General features: G+C 33.2%; 2 protein-coding genes across 5 annotated transcripts in view; one reads left to right on the top strand and one right to left on the bottom strand.

Annotated features, from left to right (window-relative positions):
- The window catches only part of LOC145317900 (uncharacterized), a 34,616-nt gene extending 22,297 nt beyond the window's left edge, over positions 1-12,319 (top strand). Inside the window, exons 4-6 of the mRNA XM_080159184.1 lie at positions 1,536-1,637; positions 2,381-2,672; positions 12,139-12,319. Coding sequence (XP_080015310.1) covers positions 1,536-1,637; positions 2,381-2,630 — 352 coding nt within the window. The 3' untranslated portion in view covers positions 2,631-2,672; positions 12,139-12,319. The remainder of the gene's footprint in view (positions 1-1,535; positions 1,638-2,380; positions 2,673-12,138) is intronic.
- A 1,030-nt stretch (positions 12,320-13,349) lies between these two features.
- LOC145317899 (uncharacterized) overlaps positions 13,350-22,300 on the bottom strand; it is a 45,867-nt gene continuing 36,916 nt past the window's right edge. For all 4 annotated transcript variants that reach the window (XM_080159181.1, XM_080159182.1, XM_080159183.1 and 1 more), the window contains 3 exons: positions 21,666-21,757; positions 20,891-21,354; positions 13,350-16,893 (listed from right to left, as the gene is read on the bottom strand). In XM_080159181.1, the coding sequence (XP_080015307.1) occupies positions 16,827-16,893; positions 20,891-21,354; positions 21,666-21,757 (623 nt within the window). In that variant the 3' untranslated portion in view covers positions 13,350-16,826. The remainder of the gene's footprint in view (positions 16,894-20,890; positions 21,355-21,665; positions 21,758-22,300) is intronic.

The raw sequence follows: 22,300 nt of genomic DNA, 5'->3' as shown, positions 1-22,300 counted from the left end.
GGGGGGGGGGGGGCGTTGAACGCCCCCCCATCCGGTTTTTTCTATCTCATTTTCTGTGTGTGAAAGATAAAGAGCCTAAACTGCTTGACTTTTTAAGTATGGGTATGACACATAACTGAGAGTTGGAATTTTTTAAATATCTCCATCCTGGCGGGCACAGGATGCCAGCAAACCTGGCAGGGTCATCCAGGTAAAGAGCAAAAATATTTTTTTGACTAAAACAAAGCATTTTATCATACCAAAATACTGAAAAATCCTCTAGTAGTACATCCTTATATGAAATACAGGTGTTCAAGTCAATTTCAGGTTCCAGGTATGATCCTGCAGCGGCTGGCAGCTGCCAAGTACAGCTGCGGCCGCTGAAATTTATATTTTGACATTTCTAATGTAAAATTTACATAAAGATAAACATTTTCTGGGAAAAAATTTTTCTTCTAGCTTCAAAAATAAAAAATTACAGCCGTTTGAAATTTTTAAATAAAAAAAGACCTAAAAACAAAGGTTGTTAAATAAAAGGGTGAAGAAAGCGAAAATTGACTTAGACTTATAAAAGGTCGGAAATTCATTATCAAACAGGGGACTTGCACAAAAAAATCTAGCGCTCTAGCTTTAATAGGAACTGAGATAATTAGGGGGGGCGTTGAACGCCCCCCCCCCCCCTGACCGATTAAGGTGCGGCAAGGGGCCCGACTGTAAAGGGTTAAAGAAATAATAATTAAAATAACATTATATATAAAACTAGCGGCTACGTCCCTAGTGGACTCTAGGGGCGCTGCAGGGAAAGGGGAAAGTTGACCATACACTTTCCATATTAGTTTTGAACTCTCACAAAATAGTTACAAACCTTCCCTTGACCTCTACGAAACTCAACAATAACTATTATCTAATTATGTATGTAAAATTACACGTAGATATTATTACAGGGGGAAAATTTTCGTCAATTTAGCTTCTTTATATAGAACTCGTTCAGGGGAGGTAATGAGGTTGAAGGGGGTAATCGTTATTTTAGCCCGCTGCAAGTTTAACTTCATATATTAGAGAACATGGAAATCTGGCGTAAGATCCAAGTAATAATATATGCATTTATCTAGGTTTAGTAAGCGTAGTTCTAACCCCCACATAGAACTACAGACAACTAGCTCCACTATATAAATATTATATCTAGGTTTGGTAAGCGTAGTTCTAACTCCCACATAGAACTACAGACAACTAGCTCCACTATATAAATATTATATCTAGGTTTGGTAAGCGTAGTTCTAACTCCCACATAGAACTACAGACAACTAGCTCCACAATATAAATATTATATCTAGGTTTGGTAAGCGTAGTTCTAACTCCCACATAGAACTATAGACAACTAGCTCCACTATATAAATATTATATCTAGGTTTAGTAAGCGTAGTTCTAACCCCCACATAGAACTATAGACAACTAGCTCCACTATATAAATATTATATCTAGGTTTGGTAAGCGTAGTTCTAACCCCCACATAGAACTACAGACAACTAGCTCCACTATATAAATATTATATCTAGGTTTGGTAAGCGTAGTTCTAACCCCCACATGGAATTGCTTGACAACCTATCCATGGAAGATCTAATGGCTCTGGACCATCTAATGAAGAGAGCCCCTATGAGGTACTAATGTTTTTGTTGCTTTCCCTAAAAATTCCTACAAAGCACGAATATTTAAAGTAAATTGAAAATAATTACCTAAGGTGTCCTAATCTATAATACAAAGTAGAACGATGTCTGTCTGTTTGTTTGTCTGTCTGTCTGTTTGTTTGTAGCGAAGGATCTCGCTAACCGCTGAACCGATATTTTAAAACTAAAATTAAAATAATGGGGTGGACTACCCCCCCCCCCCTCCCAAAAAAAAAATCCCCCCCCCAAAGAAATTTTTGTTGTTACATTCTTATTTTAAATCTAAAATACGAAAATTTGGTTTTATCAAACCTCTTGAGGCCCAAACCCCTAGGGATTCTTTGCTCGACTATGCACTTTATGGAAACCACCAAATTTCTTCTTAAACAAGGACAAGTGTAAATGATAGTAGCTAAAATTTTTAGACAAAAATTAAGCCTTTACTTCAAGAACAATGAAATGTAAATAATACTGATTCCCAAGACCAGCTTATAGGATCTTTATTCTATTAATTGTCTCAAAAAGACTTTTGGGACTTAATTGAGTTGAGCAAATTAACAGTGTTCACACTTATCCACCAATTATTCAAATCTTTAGAAGTTATTATAATACGGGATGTACATCATTTTATCTTCTATTGTCTTATACCTTAAGATCAATTGTATTCAACAAGTGTGACTGGCAGTCAAACGCACATAAATTGAGGAGCAGCTTCGCAACTAAAAATATATTTTAAGGTTCGGCAAACGCATGACTGGCGGCTATGATGACGAAGACTATTACGACGGCCTAGTGGACAAGCGGGCGCCGATGCGGTTCGGCAAACGCGGCGGCGAAGTGCCCGATGCCAGCGGTATGTACTACTACGACTCCGACTACCCGATGGCTCTAGAGGACTTGTATGAGAAGCGCGCCCCCATGAGGTTCGGCAAGCGCATGGTTGAGGATGCGGACGTGAAGCGCGCTCCCATGCGATTTGGAAAGTAAAACGCTTGGCCCGCAGTTTTTTGTAAATATTCTTTCTACTAGGTTATTCTTCAGATTTATTTGGTATACAGACATTCAAAAATCCTGTTACTTTTTTATGATAATTTATAATTCATGGTTCAACTTTAGTCCCTAGGAATTTCATTATCAAATGCCCCCTAAATTTGAAAATGTACTCAGTTTTATATTTAAAAAATGTTTATATTTATTCTATTAAATAGTAAAGATTTGTGTTTGTCTGTTAAGTTCTCGCTGACCACTGAACCAATTCAGTTTTGAGGAAATCTTCAATTTGGTCATCGGCCGGTTATAGGCTTTTTTATTTTTAAACTTAATTCTTAATTCTTTTTTTCCCCCGAAGCTTAGATATCGAAAAATGCTAGTCCGAATTAAATTGGTAGTGCTTATAAGGTTAACTTTATAAATAAATGTTTCAGGGTGGTTTTATGCTATTTTACTGATCTTCGACGCCCTCCTCCAGAGGCTAGTGTCAAAACATTTAGTATATTAGTATATATATGTTAACCCTTACAGATCGGGGGGGGGGCTCCAAGAGCCCCCCCCCTCTAGTTTTTTCAATCTCATTTTTTTTGTAGGTAAGATGGAGTGCTGTGACTTCATGACTTTTTAAGTTTAGTAATTATACGTCGGCAAGAGTTGATTTTATTAGGATATCTGGTCTGTGTCGGTCGTGGTGTCCGGTCAAAGTCGGTTGGGTAGCACCAAAATTAGAAAAAAATTCTAAAATTATGACTTTTGTGTATAAAGAGAAACCTAAAATTTTTTTGGTGAATACTTAGATATCAATGACCTTCTGAGAAAAAATGTGTTATGACCGTTTGACCGCTCCCTGGCCGACTTTATGACCGATTTTTGTGCGGCTTTTACTACAGACATATATCATGAATATCGTGGCTTCTATTACAGCTAGAGTCCTATAAATTTTTTTGGTAAATCCTTGAGCAACATCAAACAGATAAAAATATTAATCGGCGCCGCCAACCGCCGTTTTACTGCCGTAACCGCCGAAAATGGCGGTTTCCGTTATTTGCCGTTTTTTGGCGATGATCAGAAAAAGTAATTTTTTTGTTATGAAAAATAAAAGTTCGTCCTAAAATTTGGTCATCCTAGCTGCAAAATTGACCGCTCTACAGCTGTTTTAAAATTTAGCGGCAGCCGCTAAAAAGCGGCTAAGGAGCGGCCTGGCTGCTATGACTAGAAAAAGTAATTTTCTCTAAAAATACACATGAACCACCAGAAAAAAATTTTACGTCTTTATCTGTAACAGGAGCCGAGATAGAGGGGGGGGCTCTTGGAGCCCCCCCCCCCGATCTATTAAGGTGGGAATTGGGGCCCGAGCTGTAAGGGTTAAGAAACGCCAAAATGTTAATTTTCAAGGAGAAAAAACAAAGTTGACTGATTAATTGGTGTCATATGTCTATTGTGTAGTTTCTAGTACTCTTCAGGGTGTACTTTCAATCCAGCTACAATTCTTAAATTAGCGATGCTTTTACTTAAATCTATTTTTGGACCACACAAAAACCCCCCACCCCTTCCTCATCCATTAACAAATAAAATATCATATTCAACCTTTAAAGAGAAAATTACACTTTCTCAATAGACACAATTATAGTCAACTGTAGAAGCTGACTCAGATTATGCCGTCAAAAAAATCAACCACTGAAAGGCCAGTATACACTGTAAATGATCAATGGTAAAATTTACAGTGGCCTCTCATTGGTTAATTTTTTGACGTCATAATCTGAGTCAGCCACTTTTACTAGCTTCCCACTGCACTGTAGCATTATCGACAGACAGACAGACCATGTAAGTTGTTGACTGAAAATCCGCAAGCCAAGAAATTATTGTTTCCCCATTACTTTTTTAATAGATTGAAAGATTTAAGAATGGTAATTAACGGACGAATATACGGACGTACAATTGAAATATTAAGTAGCTTCGCTACTTTCAGAGAATATATAACTAAGGCCTTTAAGGCAGTGGTTTAATTCCTTATAGCATTACCAAAAAATAAAAATGGAAGAAATATTAAATTATGAAAAATAGCTATTTTTAACCCTTAACGGTCGGGGGGGGGGGGGGCGTTGAACGCCCCCCCATCCGGTTTTTTCTATCTCATTTTCTGTGTGTGAAAGATAAAGAGCCCAAACTGCTTGACTTTTTAAGTATGGGTATGACACATAACTGAGAGTTGGAATTTTTTGAAAATCTCCATCCTGGCGGGCACAGGATGCCAGCAAACCTGGCAGGGTCATTCAGGTAAAGAGCAAAAATATTTTTTTGACTTAAACAAAGCATTGTATCTTACCAAATTACTAAAATATCCTTTAGTAGTACATCCTCATCTTAAATACAGGTGTTCAAGTCAATTTCAGGTTCCAGATATGATCCTGCAGGTCCTGATCCTCCAGGTCTCCAGAAATCTTTAAAAGGCTCCTGTGGCCGCAATTTTTGACTTAGAGACTTCAAATTTTAAACTTAAGCTTTTCTTACATGTCTAGATAATGTATTAAAATTTCATAAAGATCCGCCGCCGTTTTCCCGCCGACCGCCGACTGCGGCGGCTGGCAGCTGCCAAGTACAGCTGCGGCCGCTGAAATTCATGTTTGATATTTCAAATGTAAAATTTACATGAAAATAAACATTTTCGGCAAAAAATTGTTCTTCTAGCTTCAAAAATAAAAAAATTACAGCCGTTTGAAATTTTTAAGTAAAAAAGGACCTTAAAAACAAAGGTTGTTAAATAAAAGGGTGAAGGAAGCGAAAATTGACTTAGACTTATAAAAGGTCGGAAATTCATCATAACACAGGGGACATGCACAAAATTTTTTAGCCCTCTAGCTCTAATAGGAACTGAGATAATAAGGGGGGGCGTTGAACGCCCCCCCCCCCCCCCCCCCGACTGATTAAGGTGCGGCAAGGGGCCCGACTGTTAAGGGTTAAAGATTATCATTTTTGTTTGGACACCCACTTTATAGAGAAGGAACAAACATAACATAAAGACATAATTGTTTAATGGATCCTTATTTTGCCAAAGGTGTCCTATCTCTGCTGCAAAAAAATATTGTTTTAGTAGCGCAGCTACTCTATAAATAAAGTATGTCCGTTTGTCCGTACACCTGATGGATGAGGAAATTCAATAACATAGAAAAAGCTAAGCTGCTATGGTATTTTTTGTGTATATTTCCAAAACTACATACATATATACATTTGTAGTATATAAGGTTGGTTAAACAAGCAGTTTCAACAAACTATCCTTATACTAAAGTAACAGGATGTGTGTCTGTGTGTTTTTTTGTACCGAAGGATCTCGCTAACCGCTGAACCGATCGGGTTCTCCTTAACAGGGTAGCTTCTCATAGGTACCGGAAAGGTTTATAAAAGGTTGGGGGGTGGGACAACCCCAACCCCCCCCAAAAAATGAAAAATCCCCCCCAAATTTTTTTAAAATTTTTAAACTAAAATTAAAAATTTTTACTTTTTTTTTAAATCTGAAATAAAAAAATGGGTTTTCAAATTCGACTCCCCCTTCCTCAAGTGCCCCTAGAGACCTCTAGGGGCGTAGCCGCTAGTCATTAACAATTTACTCTATAGAAGGGGTAGTTATGTTTATTTCGCATCAATTAATCATACATCTGTCTTATCTTTTAAGAAACGTTGTTAAAATTAGGCCTTCTGTGGAGTTAACTAGATTGATTAAAAATATTTGAGAGGGAGGGATTACTTTTTTTCACTAACGGCACACCCCTAGAGGCCTCTAGTGGCATTTAATTTTTTTTATTTTAAATACCTAATTTGAGAAATAATTTGTCTATGGTCAATCAGCTGTTAAATTCATGTCTCTACGCAGCGCCACTACGCTAGCGACACTATTCGGCGGGAATATTTAAATTTTTTTTTATTTTATTGTGATTTCTCTGGGAGAATCTACCCTGTTAAGGAGAACCAGATCGGTAGCGAGATCCTTCGGTACAGACAAACATCCTGTTACTTTAGTATAAGGATTTTTCTTTAAGCATAAAAAAACATATGTCGTTAACGACAAATTTTCCCCTTTTCACGTATATCCTAAACTATTAAATAAAAGTGGTCAGGACTGACATATTATCAACATTTCTCTACATATATCTAATATCTAGAGTCTTGTGCAGCAGACATAATACCAAAAAAATCATCAGGAAGAAAGGGGACATTGAGCTGTTTATTACACTAGTCCCCAAAGTTTTATTTTAACGTTTTCTTATTCGTGGACTTATTAACTTGAATTTTATTTGTTGGCTCATTTAGTTGAGAGTCCAAACGTTTTATTCACTAATTGTAATCTACAGAAGGGGTAATTTTGTTTATAATCATATGGAATGTACATCAATTTATCGGCCTTTGTCTTATCCCTTTAGATCCCTGAATATTCATATTTATTTCCCTCCCAATATGACATAAATGTTTATTCATTATTAACATCATTTATTGCATTATCCCATTGGTTCTTGTTGTGGGGTTGCTTTAACCGTCCACCCCCCCCCCTTTACATCTCAAAGATTACAAACAAAGTTACCCTTTCTGTAAGTTAAAATTATGGTGCAAGAAGTTGGGGTTCATAGATATATCAGAATTCTTAAAACCTGTTTTACTCCTTCTATTTTTCTTTTCCTATTTACTGGACAATTCTAGAGAATCTCTAGGTGTTTATACAAATGCGCCATTTTTTTTATAAATTCATAATTTTTTTTCCTTTTCATTGCATTAAAGCTTTTTTTAAGGTACAGGGAAGGTTTTTAACTATTTTGGGAGAGTGTATCTCCACCCTCCCAATTTAAAATTCCCCCCGTAAAAAAATTGTTTTAATATTTCTTATTAAAACTCAAATGAAAAAGTAGAAGGGCGGTTGACTTATCCCCCTCCTACCTTAAAAACACCTAGAGGCTTCAAGGGGGCGTTGCCGCTAGTCTAAAATAAAAGCTATGTCTTGCATTTTTTTTCAATTAGGTGTTTGATCACGAATTACATATGGTAAAAATATTTTTCTTATCTAATTGTTATCCTAATAAGATAAAAGTTATGCTTGAAAATTGTTTTAATAGCTATTATTACATGTTGCATTTAAAAAAAACACACAAAAATTGATCATAAATTTGCGTAAATTTTGTACACATTTGCGTCATTTCTATTTTCGGATTTTTCAAAGAAGCGACCAAAATTATTGGATTCAACCGTTTGACACTGCTAGTTTGAACAAACTAATCAAGATTGAATTAAAATAGCCAAAGAATGTGTTTATAAAACTTTGGGTACCAGTATTATTCATATTTTAATGGGACTAATTCTCAGGGATCTTAAGGGATAAGACAATGGACGACAAATTGATATACATCCCCAATGATGATAAACTAAAATACATCTTCTTCAGATCAAAATTATTGATTGGAAAGATTGACAATCAAGATTCAATTCAAATAACCAAAGAAAGTATTTATAAAACTTTGGGTACCAAAATAATTTGCAGTCCATTGTCCCCTCCAACCCATAGTATATAGGATGATACTGGATAGAGGGGGGGGGGGGTCAATTACAGACTCAATATAGTTAAATAGGAAACTGCCGAATGTATCTTATAATCCGACCACTTCCTTAACTTAGTTAATATGGTTTGTGTAAAGGATATAAGAAATACTTGGATATAATGACAGGGGAAAATTGGCCCTCAATTTAGCTTGCTAATATGGGCCTCATTTATTGGTCAGTTAGTTCATCCTTTAGTAGGTGAGAAGATGGGGGTAACGTTAGTTTAGCCAGCTGCGATTCTCATTTTATCAGAGTGCATTAAGATCTGGTGTAATAAGATAATCCAAGTAATAATATTTTAATTTCTTTAACTTAGTTAATATGATTTGTGTACTCAAATATTAACATTCATTTATAAGTTTCCCATCTGGGAGAAGGGAGGGGACATTGAGTTATTTATTACACTAGTCTCCAAAGTTTTATATTAACATTTTCTTATTTGTTGGCTTAACATGCAACTTTGGCGACTTTTATTAAAGTTTGATTGGTTAAGTGTCCAAGCGTTTCATTAACTAATTGTAATTTAACAAAAGTGGAAATTTTGTGTATCATTATTATGGATATACATAAAGAGGGAAGTCATTTTCTAGTAAATCCCGTAAAGGTGTGTGTTATAAGGCCTAAAAATAGTAGTAGAACGATAAGGTGCTCTATATATTTGTATTCCCTATTGAATAGAACAATAGGGAATTTTTTTTTTTTTTTTTGATAACCGTACCTGGAATATCTTTAAAAAATAAGAAATTTCTATCAAACGCTTTGTTTGGCTCAAACTGACTAAAATTAAAAAAAAAATATAATTATAATAATAATGTTTTCTATAGGTACAAGGTAAAGGTTCAGAACAATCTATACCATTAAACAAAGGTTGATTTATTCAAGGTGACAAAAATTAGTTTTATGTTTGTGGAATTTCATGTTTGTTTGCTTTGAAGTAGAAGGTTTCAATGTGCATTGTTTCATTTCAATTTCACTACAGCGAACAACTACATTTTAGAACATTTTTTTCTGTAAATTAAACTTTCATTATCAAAAAACTAACTTGTTTTTCAACTATATTTTGGTCAATCTTTATTATAAAAAAAAATATTCTGGTTTTAAAATAGGATTTGACATAAAAAATGACATACTACACAACAAGCAAAGAAAGAATATGACATGCAACCTCCACTTTGAATCTTTTACCTTCTTATATAGATTGTATATCTGAATGTTTTCAAAATTGTCTGTATGTAACTTGTTGTGTTGGTTTGTTTCACTAAGTCATTGTATTAATGATTTGTTAAAGTTTCATTTTAATGTTCACTGCTCGTACAACCTGTAAAGAATGGCTTCTTCCTTTATTTAATGGTATAGATTGTTCTTAACCTTTACCTTGTACCTATAGAAAACATTATTATTATAATTATATATTCTTTTAATTTTTGTCAGTTTGAGCCAAACAAAGCGTTTGATAGAAATTTCTTATGATAGATATTCCAGGTACGGTTATCAAAAAAAAAAAAAAATTTTCCTATTGTTCTATTCAATAGGGAATACCACTATATAGAGCACCTTATCGTTCTACTACTATGTTTAGGCCTTATAACACACACCTTTACGGGATTTACTAGAAAATGACTTCCCTCTTTATCGACCATTGTCTTATCCCTTAAGATCCATTGTATTACATCTTGTTTAGGTGGCAAAACTATTCTAATAATAATTTAAATCTACAGAAGTGATTTTGTTTATTTTTATAAGCTAATATATCAAATCTACCACGCACATATTTATACTGAAATACTGATTTTAAAGAATAGATAAACATTTTTTAATAAACTTTTTTTTAAATATTTGTAAAACATCAGAACAAAAGCCCCAAAATCATAATTACTTAAATTTACTTTACTCTAAAACATTAAACAACTTTTCCAAACTTTTATCAACTAAATTAAAAATTAACTGAAATATTAAATCAAAGTACTTGTACATGTAGAATGTACTCCTAAAGATTTTTTATTTAATTTATTGGGATTGTACTCAGGGAGTAAGGAAGTGGACAATGAACAATTAATTCAATTTAAGAGTTTTCAAAGAAAGGCCATGAAATCCAGATTAATCCAGAAAATTTGTAGGAAATTATAAAGGGATTGTTAATTAAATCTAATAAACTATAAACTAAGAAAATAGGTTCCAAGAAAAAAAAACAATCATTTGTTGCATTAAACCCCCCCCCCCTCCCTTCCCCTTAATCTAAATAAGTGGTAACATTGTTTATGGTAATTGGGTAGTACAATAATTTATCATCTATTGTCCTATCCTTTAAGATCACTGTAGAATCACGTAAAGTTCCGAGGTTAAAAACAACAATTTTTCTCATAAATTACATATAAAAAAAAACTTTTGTAAACTTCAGTTCATAATTTCATTACTTTAATGTAAAAATATTTATTATTTATTACAAGAATAAGTATTTCTTAGCATTCATTTATACTTCTGGTGTTATTTTCTTTTAAAAACAAAAAAAAACAATTACAATCAAAAACTGTATTATCTACATATTTTGAAATTTATTACATTTTTAATTTTTATTGTCAACAATCCCCATAAAAGTTTGATTTTGAAGGCCTTACTTGCTTCTTTATTTACCCTTTAAAATGGTCGTCAATTTAGGTTGCTAACATGGAAATTATTTATTGGCCAGTTCGTTAATCCAGCAGGAAAGGATTGAAAAAAGTGGATGCATTTGGGATCATTATTTCAGCCAGCTGCGAGCATCACTTTATCAGGGTACACAGAAATCTTTTGCAACATCCAAGTAACAATAAATTCATTAATAGAACAAGGACAATTATATTCTACATGTAAAGGTTTCGTGATTTTAACACATAAAACATTTTTTTAGAAGTTGATTCATTTAACTTCTCACTGTAGATTTAAATTAGTACCCAAAGTTTTATAAGCACTTTCCGAAATTCGTTGGCCAAAAACTTTAAACTTTGAGGGGGGTTAAAGTTGAATAGTTATTTCTCGCATCATATCATAAACGGCTTTCCGCGGATATAGAATGTACAATTATAAGATTAAAACTAGTTTTTTTAGCCCCTTCGGCACCTTGGGTCTAAAAAAACTGGTTTTAATCTTATGATTGTACATTTTTATATTCGTAGAAAGCTGGATATAATACGATGCTAGACATAGTTTTTTCGTTTGGATGAGAACCGGTTCCTATCCACCGGATTCGAATGAATACGAGAAAGACTTTTCTTTATCTTGATTAGGTTGTACAAACTATTAGTGTATTCACTTTTCCACATTAGGGGAAAGTTTGTTTATCATAATTGGTAATGTATAGCTTATTGTCTTATTCCTTAATATAACATAAAACTGATAAATAAATCGGTTCAGTGGTTAGTAAGATTTTAATGAACCATCAAAAAAACTCTATTTAATAGCATAATAAAAAAAAAACAGTAACAAGCCCTTTTCACTCCACAGGTGGGAGCATAGGCCGCTGACAATTCGTCAGTGTTTCTGTAACAATGTGGCTTATGGAGTTGGGATAGGGTTGTCAGCCCTAAGCCCTATGATTGCGATGTAAAGCGTCCATTTGCCATCAGACAACCAACCCTTTGATTGCACGACCTTTGTCTGAGAAGTCCTAACTGTGCATTGTAGTGAGTTGCGCCTGTTTTGGGCCAAGGCATTCCCCCTACTCTAACTATTTATGTCGCGCACCTGACATAGCAGCAGTAGGAACCATTTTTAACGTCTTAAGTTATGACGCGGTGTCGGACCGAGATTCGAACCTATCACCTTCCCGACGACGAGCGGATGCGCTACGTGTTGAGCCACGGTCGCGGGTTTTAATAGCATAATATTTCTTTTTAAAAATATTTTAAATTCTAACAATTAAAAAATCTGAAGAATAATTTTAATCAAGGTTGTGTCTGAAAAACAGAGTTACAACAAAAAAAATAATTTTTAAAACAATAATTATGTCAAAATATTATCAGTTATGTATTTATAATATTAATTAAATTATCTTAATTAATTTGTAATTTGTGTCAGAGTTGAAAGTTCATTGAGAGATCAAAATAAATAAATCTTTATGCCCTGTCTAATTTTCTATCTATCTATTTGATGTCTTGTCTAACTATCTATCTATCTATTTGATGTCTTGTCTAACTATCTATCTAACTATTTGATGTCTTGTCTAACTATCTATCTAACTATTTGATGTCTTGTCTAACTATCTATCTAACTATTTGATGTCTTGTCTAACTATCTATATATCTATTTGATGTCTTGTCTAACTATCTATCTAACTATTTGATGTCTTGTCTAACTATCTTTCTATCTATTTGATGTCTTGTCTAATTTTCTATCTATCTATTTGATGTCTTGTCTAACTATCTATCTATCTTTGTCCTGTCAGTCATTTAAAATAAATATTAAGTTTTAATTCATGAAATGCTTTTAAAATGTTCTTTCATTTCAAAATTTAAATTAAAAGATATCAAAAATTCCCCAAATGTGCATGTTGAGCGCTGAACAAACCCCTCTCCACACATTAAAAAATGTATAAATGGGGTTTAGTTTTTCCTTTGTTTAATCTCTGAAAGGAAGCTCAAAGCCTGTGGGGTTTCCCAGTGCCCTAGACAACCTAACCTGACAAATGACAGCCCCCCTCATCTTCTTATTTTTATTTTATTTAAAAATTGGGGGGGGGGAGGGTGGCGTTTATTTCTGATCTACAAGGAACTTTAAGGAAAAACATCACATCAACTAGTTGCATCACCCAAAAGGGGTACGGGGTTTCCCCACAAACTATGATTTAGTTTAATATTTAATAATATCTATTTTGTTGAAATTTTTAACAGAAGTGAACAGAATGGGGTGTAGGGGGCGGTATCCACCCCCTCTGGAGAAATTTTGGGGAATGGAATCGTTCCCCAATATACCTCTAACCCCCCTCACCACACCTCATGATACACTACATAAGCACAACCCTGTGCACGTCAACTACAAATAAAAATTATAAAAATACGTGAGGGACTCATTCTAAACACACATACGCATCAGAAGTACAGAATTACCGACAGACAGACCCTAGCTACAAAAAAGCGATGCAAGTAAAAATAACTAAAAACATACATTCTTAAAATTTATTTAATAATAATAGGTATAAAATATTATCTACATCTATATAAAATTATAATACATACATTAAAATAAAATTCACAAAATTTTAACTAAAATAATTTGACCTCACGAAGGCATTTGATAGTGTGTCTTATAAACTTTTTTCTGAAAAAGCCATAGACAATTAACTAAATTTATAATTTTAAAAATTTACATAAATAAAATGTTATATTTGAATATGGATAAAATTGTTGTAAGTTGGTGTAACAATATGTCTGTCTGTTTAAATCAAAATATCTCTTAAATGGCGGGACAGAAATGAGCTATGGAACTTGAAAAAATCATCCAAATTTATGGATTTGGTTCTCCCCCCTCCCCTTCCATTCTAATCCTATTTTTAAACCTCAAGTTTATTTGAAGTAAAAAAAAGATTACGACAGTAAAATTGCAGGGATTGGACGATGGACTTTAAATTAACTTCCTATTATTATGATTTAGTGTATAAAATATTTTATTTGGTAAATATAAAATAAAAGAAAGAAAATTAGTTCTGCTAATTTTCCACGAAAGTTAAATAGAAAAAAAACATAAAATTACTACCAGTTTTGTTAAACGGAGAATGCGGCACCTCGGGGCCTAACAAAACTGGTTTTAAACTTTTATTTTTTTTATTTTAACATCCGAGAAAAACGATATATTTATATTTCCAGATTTTTTTTTTAATTTGAGTGTCCTTATGTCCTAGGATGTATAAAAAGAAGTGTTTACAGTATTTTAAAAATTTGTTCACAAAAAGAGACTTTGGTATTTGATTTAAATTTCTTCAATTTAAATAAAAACATTACATAATTAAATTGCTGTAAAAACTTAGACGGGGGCCACCAAATCCGCAGTTGCATCTGCATTTAGCCGCAATCTTTATGATTTACCGCGCACAGTAAGAACAAGACAAGTTAAAGCAGCCGCCGATCTTGCAGCCGTTTTCTCTTATAATTACTACTGCATCTAGGCAGCCTTTTTTTCAATATCAGGAAGCTGCCGCCCACCTTTGAATGGATTAACAGATATCAATAATATACACAGGGAGGGATGAGACAATGGCCTGTTCATTATACGAGTACCAAAAGTTTCATAATCTCGTTCTCTTATTTGTTGCCTTAAAATCATTGGATACTAGACTTATTAATTGGTTGGTTTAAATGTATAATGTCAATATATTTTTAAACAATGATTTAAATTTACAGAAGATAATTATGTATGTTATAATTGGGGATTTCCATTGTCTTATCCCTTATGATCCCTGAAAATTCTAAACTTATAAATATAATCTTTAAAACTAAAATTAAAATAAATAAATCTATGAAGCAATTTTGGAATGCAAAAAATAAAAAAGTTCTAAATTTTGTTTAGCCCATTAGTGCCGAACCGGGTTTTAAAACCCGGTGCCAGAAAATGGAAAAAAAACCGGTTTCCGGCTTCATAATTGCATCATTCTCAGTATGAATCCCCCCTCTACTACCCTGGCTTTCATTTCCCCCTGGAGCTGGCAGTTTAGCTTACTTCCGTTTGCTGGTATAGATCAACAAAGTTTGAAAATCATGACAATTCAAAATACCCCATCTAACTTTTTTGTTTTTATAGTAAAGTCGCTGATTTTTTTCGTGAAATCTAATGTTTATTGACAAGTACATCTATTTGTGAATTCGTTTTATTTAAATTATTATTTTTTATATGATTTTTTTATCGTTTTTTTACGCCCTATATAGGCCCGGTTCGGCATTTCCATTTTGAGTCTGAAATTTTTATTACCCGGTTTCACTAATAGATCTTTTTTGACAACAACAACAAAACAGGGTTTTTTTACCCGAAATCGCCGGCTAAACACGAAATTTGAAATAAATCGCTTCGTATTATACTTGTAGCTCTTTAGATTACATGAGGTTGTGTAGTTTTCAATTACGGATCGTATCAAAGTTCTAAAAAGTGTTCATCTCACTTTTGGCGTTCAAAAATTACATTTTTCGATTTTTGGTCAAAATAACCGGGTTTATACAGGTCAACCGGGTTTTAAAACTGGGGGAAAGCACCAAAAACGGGTGTTAATGCCTGGTTGGTATTTATGGCCAAGCCGAACCGGGTTTTTTTGCAACTTTCCTGTGCACGCCACTAGAGCAAAACAAAAAAATACGAATTCCGTTTTGACCATTATAAAGCTTCCCTGAAACTTACAGCTCGATCGGCCCATAAAAGTGGCGCTCGGCACTAATGGGTTAGACTAGCTACTGTTTATATAGGTTTTTTAATCACATTAAAATAAATAAAAAATGTATACATGCATTTCAATTTTTTTAAGGGATTTTTTCATGACTACAAATTGAAATTTTTTTGTTTAATTTTAGACATTTCCTGTTTTAAGTTTTGAATACAAGAAAATTATGATATTTTTAAAGTTACTAAAAAAAGAATTTAGCACATTCTAAAAAAAACTTGGTATATTCTATATGTATGAATATGTTTTTACCTGAATCAAACCGGTTATAAAAATCTGCATGAAAACTACAGTCAATTGTCCACAACTATGTATTTGAGGACCATAGAATAAATAATTATCTTATAATCTTTATCATTATTTATAATTCCTTGAATCCAGATGTATTCTCAGTAATGTCCACAAAATGTAAATATTTACCATATAACTTTTGCTAGTAAATCTAAGATTTGCAATTTCATATAAATTAGCTAGCGACTGCGCCCCTTACATTTAGGTGTTCTTTATTTAAAGGGGCAGAAAAAGCTGCTAAAAAATAACATAAACCCCTACCAAGACTTAAATCTGAAAATTCAATATCCTAAAACCATCAATGAACCTATTTGAAGCATTCCTAAATTAGAGAACTAAATCAGTTCAGTAGTTATTTAGATCTTTTTCTTTAGACAAAAACCTTACTACTTTATATACAGGATTAGAATATAAACTTTCATATATAATTATATACAGTAAGTACAGCATCTGTTCTATAAAACTTATCACAAAATTATTTACAAATTCACAGTTTAGAAACTCTTTCACAGAGCTCCTTTGTTTAAAACATAGTTGCCAACTTTAGAGTTTTAATATATTTTCTAAATCACTGAATCATATATTAGACAGTAAAATTAATCCCATGGTATCACTTTTAATTACAATACAATTTCCTCCCAACAACATAGCCATGTGGATTTCTTAAACAATCCATACCTAACCCCCCCAAAAAGGCTAATAACAAAACATAACCTAACTTAACCCAAACAAGTACTAGTGTCAAAACTAAATGCTTAAAAATTTATTTAAGGGTTATTTTGACAACAAAATTAGGGAGTTCTTTAAACTGAGGCAATAAATAGTTTTAAAAACCACAAAATAATTTTCTTTAAATTAAATTTATTTATTTTTAAGTTGGCAACTCTGTTGTTGACAAAGAGAAAAAATGGCGCGAAAAAACTTGTCTATTGTTGCGCGCAGTTTAGCTTCTTGCTCGCGGATTTCCCAGATGACGTGGAGTTCATGCGTTTCCTGAAATTTAAACACATATATAAGAAAAGTTTAAAATAGAACAATTATAGGTCAGTACACTTTTCAACACTCTTTGTTTTCTTTTCATGAACTTAAAGGTAGCTTTATAGGCTGAAAATCAATCTTTGCATTCATTTAAAAGAAACATAAAAGAGCTTTGCCTACTAATATTATACAATTCATTTCTTTCTCTGTTTCTTTTAGTAGCAAAGCTACTCTGTAGATCACTTTGTCTGTCCATCAGCTAGTCTGTAATGTCACGGTGAAAATGTGTGTATCGAAGACAGAAATTGTCAGTAAAGATTCCTATGACATATGCGTAATTTAGGATATGTAACTTGAAAAGAATTTTAATGTTAGAAGGAGATTTGAAATCTGCATCAAATTTTAAGGATTTTTTTTATAAAACTCGTTTTTTGTATAATTCTTTATCTAAAAGCGGAAATACAATTTAAGTTAATTAATTTTGACATCTGTGATTGGTGGATTGAAAATTATCTGCGCTCTGATTGGAGAAGCTTAAGTGTCGCACATCATTAAACCAATTAGAGCGCAGGTAGTTTCCAATCCACCTATCCTATTAGTCAAAATTTATTAACTTGAATTGTATTTTCAGATAAAGAATTATACAAAAAACAACGAATCTTATAAAAAATCCTTAAAATTTAATGCAGTTTTCAAATCTCCCCCTAACATAAAAATTCCTTACAACTTATTTTATATATCCTAATATGCGTATCTAGTTTTTCAAAAGTTTTTTTTCGGGGCTCGACAGGAACTTTGTGGGAAAGTACGAAATTGTTTACAGTATTATTAATCAATATATTATTACTTGGATGTTGCATCAGATTTACATCTATAATACAAAGTAGAACGATGTTTGTCTGTCTGTCTCTCTGTATGTTTGTTTTTAGCGAAGGATCTCGCTAACTGCTGAACCGATCGGGTTCTCCTTTACAGGGTAGCTTCTTATAGGTCCCTGGAAGTTTTATAACTATTTTCTTTGGGGGTGGGACACCCTTAACCCCCCCCCAAAAAAAAAAATGAAAAAAACCCAAAATTTAAAACACGAAAAATTAGTTTGATCAAAATTCTTGGGGCAATGCCCCTTGAGGCTAGGGGTGAAGCCGCTAGTGTACTCTGATAAAGTAAAATAATAACCACTCCCTTTACCCCGTATCCGTTTCCAACTGAATGAACGAACTGACCAATAAATGAGGTCATTATTAGCAAGCTAAATTGGCTACAAATTTTCGCCTGACAATATATCCATGTATATATGTTTCATCCATTACATTGTCATTCTCCACATACTTAATGATTTGATTTATTATTATTAAGAGAGTAAAAGTGGGCTGGCAAAATATATTTCAAGCATTTTTTAAGCCCATATAATGCGGTCAAAAACGTAGCACTATCCTTTTTAAATTAATTTGCACCTATGAGAAATTTATTTGAAAAATTTCGTTAATTTGTTCATTTTATGAATTGTACATTTGTAAAAATTCACTAGAAGAATGTTATTAGTTAATATTAGATGGTTATTTTTTATCTACCCCAACCCCTTCAAACTATGTTTACCTAGTTTTTTTTAAATATTCAGAGAAAGATTTTTTGTTTTCTATTAACCTATCCCTCAAATTTTTGTTCAGTTAGCAACATTTCTAAGTAATTTGATACTTTTTTTAACATAACTTTTTTCAGCCCTATGAAATACGCGATTGTTTTTAGAAATTCTTAGAATTCTTTAAATTCAAGCTATTTATCGAATTGTAGTAAAGACAGTTTTCCGCGGATATGAAAAGGAAATATTATAAGATTAAAACCAGTTTTGTTAGCTTTTAAGCCCTGGTTAACAAAACTGGTATTAATCATATGACTTTATCTTAATATTCATAGAAAATTGTCTGTAATATGATACTATACATGATTTTTCTGTATAGCTGAGATCCGGATATAATCCTGTGGGGAGGATTTTTTATCTATTGTTCGATCTGCGAGAAAAGTATAGGTACACAATTTTAGAGAAGCTTCTTATATGAAGTTAAATAATTGGCCCAGTAACACCTTAATAGTGTTTTTTTAGTAGCGAAGCTATAATTTGCATAGTCCGTCTGTCTGTTAGTCAGTCAGTAATGCTAAGTGGGAAATATGGTATTATCGGCTGCTATTTAAGACACTAGTAACCCCGACTCTAACATCTAGGGGCTCTCTAATCGAAGGGTAGAGTAGAAAAATTGCCTGAAACCATACCGGGATCTTTGTGAATTTAAAAATAAAATAGTCTAAAACAACCCCAGAAGCTGTGTCAAGCTTCCCAAATATAGGGAACTTATTCGGATCAGTAGCTAACGAAATCTTAAGATTTAGACAAATTTAAACAAACTACTTATATATAGGATAATGCTTATATTTGAAGAAGATACCCTTATACCAAAGAGCATCCGATTTTTTACTTCGCCCATAGCCTACATGAGAGGGTGAGGGGGGGTCAGGAAAATAGCCTAAAACCACCATAGGACATCTTTTAACTGCAAAGTCTTTCAAAAAAGTACAACGAATTCAAACAAGCTTTTTTTTCATTTTTAGGATATGTAATCTTGTTATTACTGCGCTACTTATAGACATAAATATTCTTGTGGCAAGATTATTTGTATATTTGCTGTCAAGGTTTTTTTGCAGAAATAAAACATTTCGAAGGTCCGCTAAAGCCAGGGAGTGAGGGAAAAGATATTTATATACATTATTGAATAAAAAGTTTTTGTTTGTCCTTTAAGATTTGCTAATTCTCCAAGAATATTTCTTATAGGTCAGGTCAGGTTTTTCAACGAAATGTGTTATCCGCTGTACTGATTATGTTAAAATCTTCAGGGGTACCTAAAGTTAGGTATTATCAACTTAGGGGAGGATCATAGAATAAGGAGGAATAGAAATGAAAACCCTAAATATTTCTGGGAAATTTGAAGGAATCTTTGACTTGCGCAGTAAAGACAATAATGCTAAAGTACAAATCACAATGACTAGTTGTCACTAGTACATACTCTTGTCAATTTTGGTAAGTACAATCGACCACATTTGTAATTTTAAAGGGTCAGCTGTTAAAAAAACAAACATAAGAGCGCAACCTAGTTTTATAATATAAATACTGAGACCAATATTTTTTTTGTAAAATTTACATAATTAAATTTTTTTAAGGCTTAATATGCACATTGTGAATAGGGAAGAGGAAGCTGGATTCTTGGGTACATGGCTTTTAGTAAACTATTGCAAAAGGAATTTATTTTGAATATTTTTTCTGAATAATTACTGAAATCATGTTATTTACTAACAGCCTTATAGCCGTTTTGGTCTTTCAAAAGTTCCAATTTTACTTCAGGCTAGCCAGGCAAAATCTTCTACCTGGATTCTATTCTATACTTTATCTTCTTTGGGGAGGATAGCTAAACCTTCCCTTGAAATAATGTATAATATATCTTGAAAGAATATGAATCCTACAAAATTTCACAAAATTTTATTATAGTAATGTTTTTTGTTATATTTTATCTTAGTTTGAAAAACAAAAAAAATCTTTCACAAAGTCAAAATTACTTTTTTCTATTCTACTTATACCTAGCATAGGCTAGTTTTAAATGGTGATATAATTTATGTACTTTAGAATTTCGGTTTTTGCATAGTTTAAAATTGTAGTAACTAATATGTTTAATTAACTATAATTACGTTGTGTTTTTTAATTAATATAGAAAATTGAAGAACTATAGGGAATTTTATAAAATATATAACCTAAAAATAGAAGGAAAAAAAATCTTTATTTTGTATTTTTCTGTTTCAGGGATATCTGTTTTTCTTATAAGATGCCCTTTTAATATGTCTGTGTATTCTAAAAATAATTGGCATATTTTCTTTCTATTTGTGTAAATATATTCTATTTTTGTGCCGAGCTTCTTTTGCGTCACTTAGAAAAAGGGCGGGAAAAATTGCGCGCCAAAAAAATGCTCACCTGAGATCCTCTTGTGACGACGTGCTGGGTTCTGAGCCGTGCACTGAGCCACTGTGCTGAGAATCAGCTGATTCTATCCTTGAAGCTGGAGAAACAGCTGTTACTGATGACGTCACAGAACTAACAGCTGCAGGTGATGTTGTCACAGCTGCCGCGGTATTATCACTTTCGTTATCTTCATCCGCCTCTGTGACAGCTGCGGCTGTTATGTAATGCGAGGTGGTGGGGGCTGGTGTGCTGAGATTATGATGCAGCCGCTCAATAACATCCTCCCGCGTGGGCGGACGGGTTGGCGGCCGGCTGCGGGGCAGCGAATGGCTGGAGGAATCTTTATTTTTCTTTATCACATTTGTGTCGTCAGCTGATTTGTCAGCTGTGCTTCCCTCTCCTCCGTCCTCATCCTCTTCCCACCAGTCATAGTTGTCAAATTCTGTCTGAAGCTTCATGTACGCAGCTGTCTGCTCCTGTACAGAAATAGGGTTGCCAACTTCAAAATTTAGCTTCTCAAAAATGATGCTTCTCATAGGTCCAGGGATATTTTTAATAATTTTGGGGGAGAATACTATGAACCTTCCAAGAGAGATCACATCTAAAAAATACTCCCTCCTCCCCCCCCCCTCTCAAAAAAATTATTAAATAAAATATTTATAAACAAAACATAAAATTAAGAGAAGGTATTAGAGAGGGGGAGCAAGAAAGAAAGAGATAAGTAGAAAGGAAAAATTGTGATAAAATAAATTATTGTAAACAATGTGTAAAAGTTGGCAACCCTTGCCTGTAATCTTGTCATTAGTTCATCAATTTTAGCCTCATATTCAGCCTCCCTGGCTGCATAGTAACTTATGTTATACTCGTTCTCAGAAGCCTAACAAGTCATATATTGAGATATAAATTGATTAAATTTAATAAGAAGAGAGGGGACATTGGGCTGATATTACACTTGTCCCCAAAGTTTTACTATAAAGTTTTCTTAATTATTCATTGGCTTAACAACTTTGGGGACTTTTATTGAATTTTTATTGGTTGGTTTGTTAATTTGAGTGTCTAAGCGTTTCAAGCACTAATGCAGACTACAGAAGGGGTAATTTTGTGTATCATCACTTGGGATAAACATTAATTAATATGCCATTGTCTTATCCCTTTAGATCCCGTTTGTGTAAAGTAAGATACCCAGGAAAGCACAAGGCTACACTGTTTTCATATACAGAGAGAAATAGAAATGGCTTGTATTGGTGAATGGCAGGTTTGAGGCCAGTTTTTTTGGAAAGAGGTAAGAAAACAACTTATAAAACTGTGCTCTTGTATGTTTAGTTCTAAATAGTGCCGACCCCCCCCCCCCTTATATAAAAGTATATATTTAACACTGCAGGACCTAACTTAACCTAACCTGAAGCAGAAGTAACAAACAAA

The sequence above is a fragment of the Acartia tonsa genome, chromosome 4 (genome assembly GCF_053477335.1).
Source record: "Acartia tonsa isolate MP-2025a chromosome 4, ASM5347733v1, whole genome shotgun sequence".
NCBI classification, from domain to species: Eukaryota; Metazoa; Arthropoda; class Copepoda; order Calanoida; family Acartiidae; genus Acartia; species Acartia tonsa.
This window is presented reverse-complemented; position numbering and strand designations above follow the sequence as displayed.